This window comes from Eurypyga helias, unplaced genomic scaffold, assembly GCF_000690775.1.
Source record: "Eurypyga helias isolate BGI_N326 unplaced genomic scaffold, ASM69077v1 scaffold14339, whole genome shotgun sequence".
In the NCBI taxonomy this organism is placed as follows: Eukaryota; Metazoa; Chordata; class Aves; order Eurypygiformes; family Eurypygidae; genus Eurypyga; species Eurypyga helias.
In genome coordinates, this window is record NW_010274024.1 from 464 (window position 1) to 14567 (window position 14104).

The 14104-nt window shown below is 38.2% G+C and overlaps 1 protein-coding gene across 1 annotated transcript in view; it reads right to left on the reverse strand.

Annotated features, from left to right (window-relative positions):
• Positions 1 to 1020: 1020 nt before the first annotated feature.
• DENND4C (DENN/MADD domain containing 4C) overlaps positions 1021 to 14104 on the reverse strand; it is a 37018-nt gene continuing 23934 nt past the window's right edge. The window contains exons 14-24 of the mRNA XM_010159687.1: positions 13866 to 13996; positions 12896 to 13028; positions 12217 to 12423; positions 11403 to 11531; positions 10515 to 10659; positions 10165 to 10311; positions 7862 to 7987; positions 6961 to 7101; positions 4594 to 5741; positions 2802 to 2979; positions 1021 to 1151 (exon numbers count right to left, since the gene is read on the reverse strand). Coding sequence (XP_010157989.1) covers positions 1021 to 1151; positions 2802 to 2979; positions 4594 to 5741; positions 6961 to 7101; positions 7862 to 7987; positions 10165 to 10311; positions 10515 to 10659; positions 11403 to 11531; positions 12217 to 12423; positions 12896 to 13028; positions 13866 to 13996 — 2616 coding nt within the window. The remainder of the gene's footprint in view (positions 1152 to 2801; positions 2980 to 4593; positions 5742 to 6960; positions 7102 to 7861; positions 7988 to 10164; positions 10312 to 10514; positions 10660 to 11402; positions 11532 to 12216; positions 12424 to 12895; positions 13029 to 13865; positions 13997 to 14104) is intronic.

A 14104-nucleotide genomic window follows, 5' to 3' on the forward strand; every position in this document is an offset into this window, starting at 1 on the left:
AGAACCGTACAAAATAACACTACAGCTGAAATAAAAGCAACCAAAACAAACACATTGCTTATGTATCTGAAAGCATCTGCAAGCAATAACTGAAACAGAGAGGCATACTAAATCATTGCTGTGCTGGGTTTTGCTGGGATAGACTTAATTTTCTTCATAGCAGTCTTTATGGTGCTGTGTTTTAAATTGGTGACCATGTCTGGTTGATCATACACCAATGTTTTATAGCTGTTGCTGAACAATGCCTTACACACCATCATGGCCTTTTCTTTCTCATTCTGTTCCCAACCCAGTGATGAGGCTGAGGTGGACAAGAGGCTGGGACAGGACACAGCCAGGACAGCTGGCCCCAGTTGACCAAAAAGATACTATATAATGTCATGCTCAGCGATAAAACTGTATGTGGGGGGCAGTTTTTCTAAGGTAGCTGTTTCCTGGGGTGTTGTGATGCTGACTTATTGCCTCATGGTGCTGACTGACTGCCTTTGCATCACTTGTTTTTTGTTGCCCTCCTTTTTCCCCCTCCAGTCCCATTCACTTATTAAACTGTCTTAATGTTGACCTTCAAGTTTTTTTCACCCTTGCTTCCGCCCTTCTGATTTTGTCCCCCACCCTGAGGAGGAGGGAGCAAACAAGTGCCTGGGTGAGGGCTTAGCTGCTGGCTGTGGTTAACCCACCACAATAATTTAATAACAACACATAATTTTCATGAAGTGGGGGAAAAAAAAGCAGCTGGAAAGGAAAAAAAAACCAACACCAAACTTTTTCCTTTCTAATTTCTGTCTCACTTCCAGTTTTGACCCTTCCCCCAATTACCTCTTCTCTCTATATATGAGAGATACATAAAAACATTTAAAAAAAAAACTTGGCTATTTTAGGGATACTGTGACACCCTGAGCTAAAAGTACCACACATTTTTGCAGCAGAAAAAGGAAAAACATTGTCTTGAAAAATTCAACCAAAATCCAACTCAATAGGTAATTAATGCACAGGGTAATACTGAAAAATTATATCTTCCAGCTACGAGTTTATTAATCTTACCTCCATTGCGTAGTTCTGGAAAATGCTGGATAAACTAGTATTATGTGAAGAGCTGTGCTCTGACTTCTCAGACTCTAGAACTTTCATACTTCTTGGGAATGAAACTTCACCTGTACAGGAAGAGTTGTTTGGGTCTTCAAGAAAGAAGTAATTCATCCATACCCAAAGAAAAGTATTTCTGTTCGACCAGGACAGAAAATTGTACCAGAAGATCTCCAAAGGTACGTGTAGCTCTGTTAACTTCACTGATATTATAATTAAAATAGACAAATATCATTTTTGTGACTAACATTTCAAAGTTATTTTTGTCTAACACAATACATCACAGATGGTAAAAGGAAAAAAAGGATCAGTGAGTAAAACGTGAAAATACAAAGAGAAAGAATAAAGAATGACAAAGAGCACTTAGGATTCCTCAACATATATACACCAAAAAGTTGTTCAAGAGTTCCTGAAGGATACATCCATATGTAAACAGCGAACAGAAGGATAGCACCAGGAGAAACACATGATACTAAATAAGCCATTACTGTGCTTTAATTTTCCCTGGCTAACATTGCAGTAAACTATTAAAAATAATCTTTCTTTGGTAAGGCTGGGATTTAGGGTCATGAGCTTTGTCCAGGACAAGAGGATAAGGAGTTGAAATATATTTACCAGAATAAAATGGTTAGAATCAAGTTTTAGGAAGCAAAACTATCGGCATTATTTTCTTTGACAAGTCCAGTCACACATTCCTATTCAAAATATCACTATCAGAGTCCCCTTGTCATAAAGAAGGCTCCTATGTTTCTTCAGCTAAAGTTCATGCTTGTGGACAAATTTTACATATCTTGTTGATGGCTGGCATGCTTTAGTGTGTTCGTACAACCCTCCTAACTGGAACTAGAAGATACATCGTCAAGGTTTTGCTAGACAGGGCCAGCTTATGTCCAGTCTGTGTGATAGTTCTTCCTCTCTTGATGCAGATGGCTTTACAATATTGAAGTACTGCAAAAAGAGCTACACCAAACCCACAGCTGGTTCAGCGACACATCTTTTTCTCAAAATAAAAATAAAATCTTATTAAATGAAATCTGAACTGGAAATCATTAGATTCATTTTATCCAGTTTTAGAACTGGGCAGGGGTTGGGGAGGACAATTTAGAAATGGGCGTATGTTCATCAATTACTTGTCTTCACAACTTCAAATGAAGCATGCATCTAAATGCCTCCTATTCCACAGTAAAGCTGTGTGGCGTATCACATCACCTTGGGTTTTTTGTGGGCTTGGGGCTATGGACTTGGTTTTGTTTGTTTGTTTTCGGTTTGTTTCCCCTCCACCCCCCCAAAAAGATCTGCCTCTGTTAGTTATGTAACTATTTGCATTTCTTGAACACTGTTCTGCTTGTTTGTATTAGTATTTGAAGAACTTTCAGGGTATTATGATTCTACATGAATGAGGAGGTGTTCCTCGTTATAACTAGTTGGGAACCTTCCTATCACATACACAGAGGAAGTATTTTTACAGTTAAATCCCTGTATTTTGTATCAGTCTTTTATATATTCAAAGAGAGGAGCATTTGCTACTTTCGACTGCAAAGAGTACAGACTGTAAGTTCAACTTTGCTTGTACTTACCTCAGGGACTAAAAATAATTTCAGATTACTATAGCTTACCCTGTTCTGAATGATTTCACACTAATAGTTTTTCCTGCTTGTTATATTACAAAAAAATTTAGGAGGGGGAAACAAACCAACCAACAACAACAACAATCTCACCTGCAGTGTAATGCTGTCTTCCTGCACCTCCACTGCTACTGCTACTGCCAAGACTAGTAGTGCTTTGTGCAAGCTCACTTGTAATTAGCCCTGGGATTCCAGTTCTTGGTGACAGGTTATCTAAAATATTATCTTCAAAACCAGCAGGGAAGTTAAAGTCTGGTCGATTGTTTTCTTCCTTTAATATATGAAGAAGAAAAATCAGCATTTTTTAATACTTCCAGATCCATTATTTGACTTCCACCTCTATCCTAATAAATAAATAGAGTAGCAGATTACAACGAAATCCTGATGTAAAAAAATTATTAGATGTAAAATAAATCCACACAAAACCAAGAAGAGCAGATATTGGACAAACCAGAAGGATACTAGAAAAATGGAAGGCTTTAGCAGTGAAAAAATGTAGCTGAGGATCAAACTGGGTCACAAAGTGACAGGGATATAAATTTCTTTATTACAAGAGAAAAAGGAAAAATTATGCAGAAATTGTGATTTGACAGACATTACACAAAAATGAATCAATATCAGAAAAAACGTCCAAGTTAAAGTCAGAACTGAAGACAGGAATGAAACATACCACCCAAAATGATGCAGCAGTAACATAGTCACAAAGACACAGGGTGCAACGAAGTACAATAATTAGGATATTAAAAAAAGGGAAGTTGCAGAAATTAAAGAGGAGAGAATGAAAATGTCTTTGAAGGAAATTAAAATCAGACACATTGAGGGGATTATAATGTACCATAAAACAAAATTCTATGGAATAGGTCAGTATAATAGAAAGGCACAAAGGAAAAAGTAGGTCACGGGAAAAAAAATGCAAGAAAGAAAGCAAACCAGTGAGTCTTCACTGTCATAGGCAAAATCATGTTAAAAAGAAATTAATATGCTTTATTTTTATATAATAGAAAGGACCCTATTACCAACATCAGTTAAATTTGTTTCACATAGAAATAAATCCAGACAACTATCTTCACCTTTCCCACTTCTTATGGAGGCTGGGGAAAGGAGGGAGAATTTGAAAAGGAAACAAGATGCTATATAAACAGCCTGAAGAAGGCAGGCAAAAGATCCTTAAAACCAAACGGCAGACCGAGGGGTTAACTGGATCAAGACGAGGTCTAAGAGAGAAAACTACATTTGGAGGCACAATAACAAGATATATATGGAAAGGAAGAAGTTTTAATATTCATCCCTCCATCTCCTCTTTCCTTTGTGTCATTTTACTCTGAAATGGTTTACTCTGAAAAAGACTGCTGATCAAGTTTTCTCATGCAAGAACTACAACATTTAGTTTCCAAATTCCTGATGAATGAATTTACTAGACCTCAGGCTGCCCTTTACTACTTTCAACTTTAGCCTCACCAACCTGGCTTCTTAAGTTTGTGATTTGTTTTCACAATCTTTTTATTAATTTTTTAAAGTAAGTCAGGCGGTATGATATCATTTAAAATGACATTATTCTGTTCTTGGTGCAAATTTATAATTTAATTATATTTATTTCTTTAAATATAAATAAAAAGATAAGCAGATAAATAAATAATTGGGGGCAATGCTGAGAAGAAAAAGTTTTTTTCTGCATCAACCATGAAATTTGCTTTTGTTTGAAAAGTGGGGTCTTTTGACATAGGAAAACTCCACTATACTTAAAATAAAATTTTTGTTGGGTTGTAAAAGTCAATACTGAATAAAACCCACTATCTCGTGAAGCAAACTTCTGGACAAAAAAAGTTACCCCTTTATCTTTGTCTCCCCAAACTTTTCATGCTGAAAAAAACAACCAAACACTTGCCTCATCATCTGAGTAACTATATGCTGAAGTTACGACTCCCCACATCTTACTGGCCACATTGGCAGCCTGCTTCATGCCTGATTTCAGAACATCCATTTTTGGTCCAGACAGTATATTGTCTAACTTCAGAATGGATAAAGTTGTTACGACAGATCCTAATGAGCCATGCAGAGAAGAATGACCCAGTCCTGTCAAAGATGAAGACCGCTCCTTTTGAACTCGTGGATGGGCTTGTTGCTTTGGTCGTCCAGTGAATGTTTTTGATCTGGAGACAGAAGGACTTCTCCGATTTTCATAAGACTTGGGGGATGGCAGGACAGGATCCAAAGGCAGGCTTGACCTCCTTTCTTGGGAGTGACCAAGTGTACCAGAGGCTTCTGCTTCCCTATCTGGCTTGTGCAGTTCCATGCTGGGAAACTTACTACGCAAAGGGTTCTTCAGATTCATATACCTCTCTATTTCATCTGCCAAATTCCGTGCTGCAACTGGTGACGCCAACTTTTCCTCAGGTTCTGGATGCCTTGGTTGTATGCTGTCAGTAGCCAGCAAAGATAAAGGATCTAAGCCTACCTCAACATCTTCCCTTTCAACAGGCTTAACCACTCCATAAAAGCTATTTCTTTTAATAGTTGTGTCTTTGGATTCTGGTTTCTCAGTTTTGGACTCAGCCAACTGTTCAAGGTTCATGTCTTCCACTGCAGTCATGTTTTCATCTCTTCCATTCTCAATATGTTCCTGCCCTTCCCCAGGTTCTTCCAGCACTGGTGAAGACCTATGCTCCAATTCCCAATCACACTCAGTCACACAACTCCACGTTCCACTTATGCTAGAAACCTGCTGGTCAGCGATACTTTCAAAGCTGTTGGATTTATTCATATGACAGGGTGAAGTTCTGGCTCCAGATAAAGCCGCTGTTAGGATCTTAGCATCTGCTCCCATCATTATTGCGATTTCTTTAGAATGCAAATCCAAGCTGCCTTTTTTCAGCAGCATTCCCGCTCTGCTTTCACTGCTGAAACTGCAGCTTCTCTGTGAGAACAGTTTCTGCCTCTTCTGTCCTTTTTCACTTGTTTTCTTGGGAGAAACATCACCAAAGACTACATCTTCAACCGAATCCTGAGTCATGAAGAGTGGGCTAGAGCCAGTTTCTAAAAGAGGAAAGGCATTAGTAAGGTACCTGTAGCCAACAAAAATTTCTTCCTGAAATCATGTAAAATCTCCTTACCAGTGAGAAGATTAGGAGCACCATAATCTCAAGTTATCCATTAAGAAGTTATTCCAGTATTAACAAGTTATTTTACTGGCTGCAAAGGCATCCTGCAGATCAGAAATCATCTACTCTGACTCCTTGAAGTCAAAGCCTTTTATGGCTTCTACTTCCTTTCCCTGTATCAACACCCAGCTGAGAGTAGGTACTATTTCCATGAACTAAAGGAAAGTACAATTATAAGTAAAGATTGCTTCCCCCCACACCCTCACCACCCCCGAGCTATATTCACAGATCTGTACATTGAACTCCATAGTTCATTCTCGTTCTGGAAAACCTACTGTGAGTGTCTGCACAACACAGAAGCACTACTTTGTTTATGACACAGCCATATTTAGAAAAAGCTAATTAAATTTAGCATATGGAAGACATAAACTAATCATAAATATTCCCATTTCCTCTGGGGAATTGGGAATATTTATATTCTAGAAAGCAGTGTTAGCTAGGCACAAACCTCCGTTAAGTACAGCAATTCTACTATATTAGGATCCCAGAGGTCACGATGTACCTACACCACTGCTGGAGGATGTTTGAGTCTCACATCAGTGCTGCTTCTTGACTAGCCACCAACTCTCATAACTGCCAGAACGATTCTAGGCAACATCTTGAGACTCAATTCTTTTCATATCAAGCTACACTGAAGCTGAACTACATTGCCTTAGTCAAGGACAGGTGTAAAGGCAGAAACTAAATGAGCCCCAAGACTTGTTTTTTTATATATCTATATCTTCCTCATCGTAAAGCTCCAGATACGTAAGTACATTCTGTATGGCACATAGACAACATGCATTGTTCCCAGGTTACACACTGGGGAGTAGAGACCCTAATCCTCTTGTGTTTTCTAGTTTTCCTACGGAACACTCTTAGCATGGGACAGGGAAAAATCTTGATTTCTATTTACTCAACAGGGATTTTCAACCTTAGAATCCACAGGTTCCTTCTAAGTCACCTGCAAAGGATAATGGTAGAAAGCAAACGTATGAGGTACCTGCACCCTGAATACAAGTTTTGTTTCCTTTCATAGCATGAAAAAGATTACAAAACACTACAGCACAACAAGATCACAACTTTAGCAAGCTCTGTTTCACCCAGTGACTTACCACCACTGCTTTTCCTTCCACTGCTATCAAAAATGCCAGATGGAACTTTCACAATACTGTTACCCCAAGCAGGTGGGTCTGTTGGACTATGAGTTTCTATATCCAGCTGTTGCTTTTCATCAGATTTCTCAGTACAAACCTCTACAAAAAAAGAGAATGTGAACTTTAGTTAATTTAACGAAATAATTTCAATTTTACTGCTTGGAAAATATAAACTCAAACACTAATGCAATTACAACCCTCAGAATCAGTCCTGCTAGGTACTGAGCATTTCCTGGAAGTAATACCCAGACAGATGACTGCAGACTCCTTGGTATTTTTTCAACTAACCGAAGAAGAGCAAGAACAGCAGATCTCAGATTTCTATGCAGAGTTACTTGTCTAATGGCAGCTTTAGATGCCTTAACTCCATTAAGGATCTGGTAACACAGACATGAAACAGATTCAGTAACGAGAAACACAAAATACAGGAAAACTAAGGGAAAATCTGGATAGATGACAGGAGATGACCGTATTTTATACAGTTGGGAAGAGTTTGTAGGAAAAAGTAGTGCCTTTTATTATGTCAACTGGTACAGCTAAAATATGGTCAAATTTTTGAATATAAGAATGTCAGGAACAGAACATTAAATACTGTGTGCCTCAGCACTTGTCCAGTTTTTCAATCTGTATGAAATTAGCCTAATTTCTAGAAGAAGCTATGGGTAGAAGAGGTTATTTCCACCCATACGTATTCCACTGCTTTTACCAAGGGCATAGAAATAGTCCACCAGATTCCACAGAGTCGTATTTTGACCTTGGCAACATTATGAATCCAATGCATTAAGTATTTGTTGTAGCCTAATACATGCAGCGGATTTATTACAAAAAGCCTTCATCAATGTAAACATGCATACTTAACCTCCTATTAGGTCTTCAGCTTTAGAAGAAGTATCTTTCTCTACTTGTGTTTCAGTTGCATGAAGACTATCTCCATCATCTCTTAAAAGTTCATCCTTGGATCCATAGCCCTGGTCTGACTGACCACCTGTTTGAGGGAATCAAACACATGCCTCAGATTTGTTTTTCTTTCCTAAATTTGTTTTACAATAAGAAAATAAAAAGAACTGACATTAATTTGTTGCACATTTTGTTTCTTTAGAAAAGTTCATAGTAAGATCACCAAATAGCCTAATCTGTGCAGAGATTTACTTGGTGATGGTGACAGCAGTGATAATTAGGCCATACAATCCAAATTTACTTTTCTAATTGTTACGTTAAATACAACTTATTCCCTCAGGAACACTAGTAGTGACTAACTAATTTTAATCCACTCTATCTCCTTTCTCTTCTCATTAACATGAAGTATTTCATTGCTGGGCAGGCTAAATTCTCAAAAGCATCTACAAAAGAAATTTAGACAAGCACAACAGTAATTGAGCAAGCTTCTAACAATGAATACAATCCCTGAAGAGAACGGTACCATAAACTGTGCTACATCTTTGGGTAACGTATAAAACATAATAGAAAAAATATTAAAATTCTAAACATTTTTAAGAAGTCTTCCTCCACGACACCAGTTAAACTTGACAGCCATAACTCATTCTTAAAAAAACAAAAGAACAATGAAGTTTATGGTAGTTTGAAAAAAGTCTGCCATAGGAAACAGTCCATAAGGACAATCTTTTTTTTTGTTACTTCTAGCTGAAATACTGCTGCATATGCAAAAATACAAAAATACTGTATGGGACATGTCCCACAGCAACACATTAAACAGGATTATTTATATGCTTTAGAGTATCTATTAGAATACATGACACTACTTAAAAATACCAAAGTATTGATTATGAAAGGTATTAGGAAGTTCCATAAAACTTGAGCTACAGACATAATTTATCTACAATACATATTATTGCTGTTTATTTTAAAAACAAGGAGCAAACATACAAAAAATAATTATATTTAGAAGTTTGAGCAGCCATCAATTACTATGTTTGGCTACTATATTAAAAACCTTTATATAGAGAAGTAAGTTCTGATGTTTTTCGGTCCTTATTTTCTCTCTATCATCACTTCAACAATGTTAGTACCCCGGATTTGCACAGAAGTGAAAACACCCTATCAAGAAATGGGTGAATTAAATTACCTGCAGAAGTAACATTCAAGGGTAGAAACAATGCACACGTGCATGCAAGGCTTCACACCATGTAAGTCTGCACCCCACACCGTGATAGCCAAGGACAAACGCGGCACCCAAGAGACAGCAAAGAGCAAAAAGCAGAGTAACAAAGAGCAGAGAGAAAGGAAGTTCAGTAATCTAGGCAGGCATATCAGAAGAAGCACAGGAATCAGACTCAAAGTTCTTTTTACAGAAGGGCCCAAGATATTAAAAACATGAAGAGTTTACAAGAACCACCTGTACATTAAGTTTAGAAGTACACACAGAAAGGAAGTTTAGTTGAAATTGTGCACAGGTAGGATGTAATCAGTACTAAAGCAGATACAAAGAACCATTAATTCTGTCTTGTCATCTGAAATTATTAACTTCCTGTGCACTCTTTTACTCCTGTTTGTCTGGAAGAGTTGATACCATGTTTAAGGCAGAGTTTTACTCTGGCTTATCACCTGTCTTTCCATCCCCAGGGTATTTCCAAGTTTAGCAACTACCACGAAGCAGCTCGAATATGGTCTTTAAAAGCATAGTTTACTATAACCAAACATAACATACTAATTCCAGGAATGTTAACTAGGCCTTTCTGGATTACCATCAAGGAGCAACTTTTTAAAGTGTTAGCTTCTAATCACCTCAGCAACTTTCACTCCTTTCCTTTAACGCAGAGAAAGTTTTTACTCACAGAGACTGCAGTTTCTATGAAAAAATTATAATATGCAAAAATTGAACAGAATCATACGTCAAAGGCCTCATACATTTTCTGAAGATTAGCACAAAAAACAAGGTTCCTGAGACCACAGTAAGACATTTAATTTAACATAACAGCATTTCTGCTACGGTTCACTCTAAACTAAAGTAGCAGCATAATCTGCAGTTAAGGAGTAATATTCAACAACAGTGCATTTCTTTTTCTTTATAAAGTTTAAGTCCATGTTTCATTCTCTACAGCCTGAAGAGGGGAAGGTGGTGGTTGGGGAGGGCAAATCAACAAGAAACTAGAAAATTTAGCCTTTGGGTGACTGTTAGTAGTGAAACCCAGCAGAATCTAGTACCTGTGCTAGAGTGATTATCAATGGAATCAAGCCTGACTAAGTCACTGACGAAGAGAGTGTGCTCCCCAGTGTTAGCATCATTAGAACTATCCACACTACCATGGCTCACCATGTCCCCATCACTTCCACCCGTGGTATTCCGCAGAGCTAAAGACATGAACGAGAGCTGGTTTTCAGCGTGTGGAAGACATTCTAAGACTGTTTCAAGCATCAAGTTGGCAATTATCCATTTTTATACACTTAAGGAAAGATTTTCAACTTGTGAAAGCCACACTGTTAGCTGCAATCCCTCAGAAAGCATGTCATGCTGTTGTTTGGCAGAAATAAATCCATTTCAACTAACCCATTACCTGATATCACATGTCCTCGTGGCCTCTGCGTTGATTTCTTTAAGCACTGCCTAAATTGTGCTGTGCCACGAACTACATTCCGTACCTTTGTCCATAGGAATATGCCACTGCGGTTACTGCTAGGCCAAGGAGACTCCAAAACTGCCTGCAGAAAAGAGACATTGCAATAACAAAAACAGTAAGAAAATTACACTAAGAAAGACAATACAGTAAGAAGCTTTTCTTTCCGTAACCAAACAAGGCATTTCCTGTCAGCCATATGACAACGGACAAATATTTTGAGTTTTTGTGAGCAGTTCCTTTTTATCCCACAGCTCTGCATACAATAGCTGAGTAATAACAAATAATGGATCAAGATTTCTTTAAGTAAACAAAGTGAGTTTTTTTTCTTATTTACATACTTGGATAGCAACAAAAGACCATAGTAACACCTCTTTTCCTATAACCCTACATAGTTTACGCTACTAAGGATGTTTCATCAGCATATTACAGGAACTTGGAATTCAGGAAATGAGGGGGAGGCTACTTCAACTAGCCTAACTCCAGCCTTCATCCAACTTGGATCATGCTACCTTATAGGATATACACAGGAACAGTTGGTTTTGACATAGAAGCACTAGACAGGTTCCAAAACTTGGAAATAGAAACACTATGTGTATTTCAACACAACTTTTGGTTAGCCAAATAGCACAGGTATGCAAACTTAACGATGAAAAACCATACAGTGTAGATCCAGTGAACCATAAGCATGTCCAAAACAATTGCTTGACAACAAAATCAGCAAATTTAAGTGATGAGCTGTAAGAAACAATCTTCAAGAGATGCTACAGGACAAGGGGAGTGACAACAGCAAGAGAGACAAGCATCCCTCCTTAAAACCTCTCTTACCTTATTATAATAACCATAAGTGATGGCATTTGGCTGTATTCCAGCATTTTTCATTTCAAAGAGGACTCTCACAGCCTGAACAGGCTGTCCCCACAGGCCACAGAGCTGCATTACAACCCTGTAGCAGACCTGACAAGACACAGAAATGCAGAAATGAACTGATGACAAGGATTTTGAAACAGCTTAAGCTCTTCCCCGAATTTCAACTTCTACACATGTAAAAGGGAAAGCCGTGTGAGAGCAGCTACTCAGTACATAACACTCAACAGCCTGAAGAGGGAGCAAAAATTAAACAGGAAATCACACGAGCTGAAATAACACCAGCAGCCACATTGTTGAGAATGCTGAATTTTTTTCCACTCGGCTCTTCTGTTTGTGAAATAAAGGAGGGAAGGAAACGCCCACACAAAAAACAGGATAACTTGCTGCTGTGTGCTTGCAGATACTGCCGAAAGAATGGTATGCTGCACATAAACCCGTTATCCCTTCAGTTCAGTTAAGGCTGCAATGCATTAACCAACGTGCATTTTAAAAATACGGATAGTCAAGAACTTCCTTCTTGAAGAAATCTGGGAGAAGTCCAGCAACATGAAGTTGGAGTACTTGACCCTGCTGACACTATGCTTGTGATGAAAAAAGAAATTAATTTTCAGTTGCCCTAGTTAAGCAGACTTCTTTGAGATCATTTCAAGGTGGCTTTACAACAGGTCAAACTGCAAGTACGCTTAACCTGGTCGTGACAGTGAAACACACGACATTTGCACCTTGCCTTCTGTTCCACATTTACGGTAATGCTTTTTTTATTTGCACTTGCCTCATCTAGTGGTTCCACATCAGTTTTCCTCATTTTAATTAGAACATCATATGCCTGCTGCAGTGCTTTGACCTTGGGGTGTGCAACTCTGATGTAGGCCGGCAGACAAATAAACCATAGGCTGTAACTGTGACTGAAGAGACACTTAGCCCACTGTGGGGGGCTTACGTAACACTTCTTGGCTAATTTATGGGCTGTTTTTATCTCCTGTAAGGGTGAAACAAAAGAAAAAAGCAGAAAACCAATGTGACATCCTAATCTAGAATCCATTACTAACTCTGATACTGGCTGCTTAAAAGTAAGCATTTAATAATGAAGGACAAGCAGTCAACTGAAGCTCCCTTCTTACTACTCTCTTTATTAAGGTTCTCAGCAAGCAAACACTAGCAACAGAATTAATCCCGTTTTTTTCGTCCCCATTCAAGCATTAATTTTAATTTCCTTTTGCTTTATATTACAGTCTAAAGCTTAAAAATGAGTTTGATAATAAACTGTAATCTCAGATGCTACTTTGTTTATTTGCTGCTTTCGTTTCTTTCTTTTGCAAGAGTTGATTCTCAGTAGTTACAAAGACCTAACCCCTAACAGCATTTATTTATAGTATAAATAGCTAGTGGCAATTTTACTAAAAAACTTCATCTTTCAGTGTTCAAACTGATTGCATTAGGACTCATCTGACCTGTTTCGTCCTGTTTGTCATGAGTGCTGGACTATTTGAAATGCTGCTTCCAGCTGTGTGTCTGCTGAAGGAGTGCTTGAGCTCCTGTGGCCGGTCAAAGAGCTTGAAATCTAGTCGTGGGAAGTTTTTATAGCTATATAGATGATTAAAAAAAAAAAAAACAACCAGAAAATAAAAGCTTTTCACATGCCTGCTGATAGCAGGAAAGCCATACAAAGACAACTTGCGTGCAAAGAACTGAAACATGTGAATAAAGAACCAGTGGAACAAAACCAAAAACAAAACAAAACAAAGGGAAGAAAACAGCAAGATCCTTTTAGTCTTAATCACAAATATATCACAAGAGAATGCCTTGGACATTAAATCTCTACAGATAACGGAAACAAGAACCTGACCGCCATCCATATGACGAAGGTCAGGCAAGCACAGATGATGATTAACAAGGACAACAGTTGGAAACAGAACCTTTATGAACTCCAAAGGAGACAGGAAGAAAAAAATCATACCCAGAGTGTCTGAAACTCCGGACTTCCTGCACAAGGCTGAAAAACACTGAATGAAAGAAGCCTGAAAAGTAGAGTGGTTGTTTTCTTCTTCTGGTTCATCAGCTGCAGATCAATAGTAGTAGGCAGATCCATTACCCACCCCCTGTCATTCCCACTGTGAAACAAAGCGTACTGCATTTGCTACAAAACTCATGTAAACAGCTCAAACAGGAAGATAGTATCACTAAGAGCTGGCAAGAAGTTACTGAAAAATTAAAACCGAAATCTGCATGCTCTGTGTGTGTATGTTCAAGTGCATTTACTTCTAGAGCTTCGGAACCTTACCAGAATCCACGCGTTTCATAACGGTTTAAAGATTCTTCTGAACATGGTATCAAGGCAAGTCTTCACACCAAGACAGAGCATCTGCCCTACTTAGCATCATAAGTATTCTAGTTTCACATACGTCACTGTTTAACTTGTACCTGTATTTTGGCACTCGGTCCTGTCCATCATCAGCAGGAGGTTCTGGTGGCATTATGAACACTGTGTGTTCGCTTTTCTGTGACTCATCAAGCTCAATCAACCGGGTGTCTTCGACAGAATCTACATCAACCTGAGAACGGAGTTTGTACATTAAGTACAGTCTCTGGCTTTGGGATAAAGTGTCTTTTTAAAGATTAATTACGTTAGTATGTCTAAAAACATATTTAATGCAACCTGT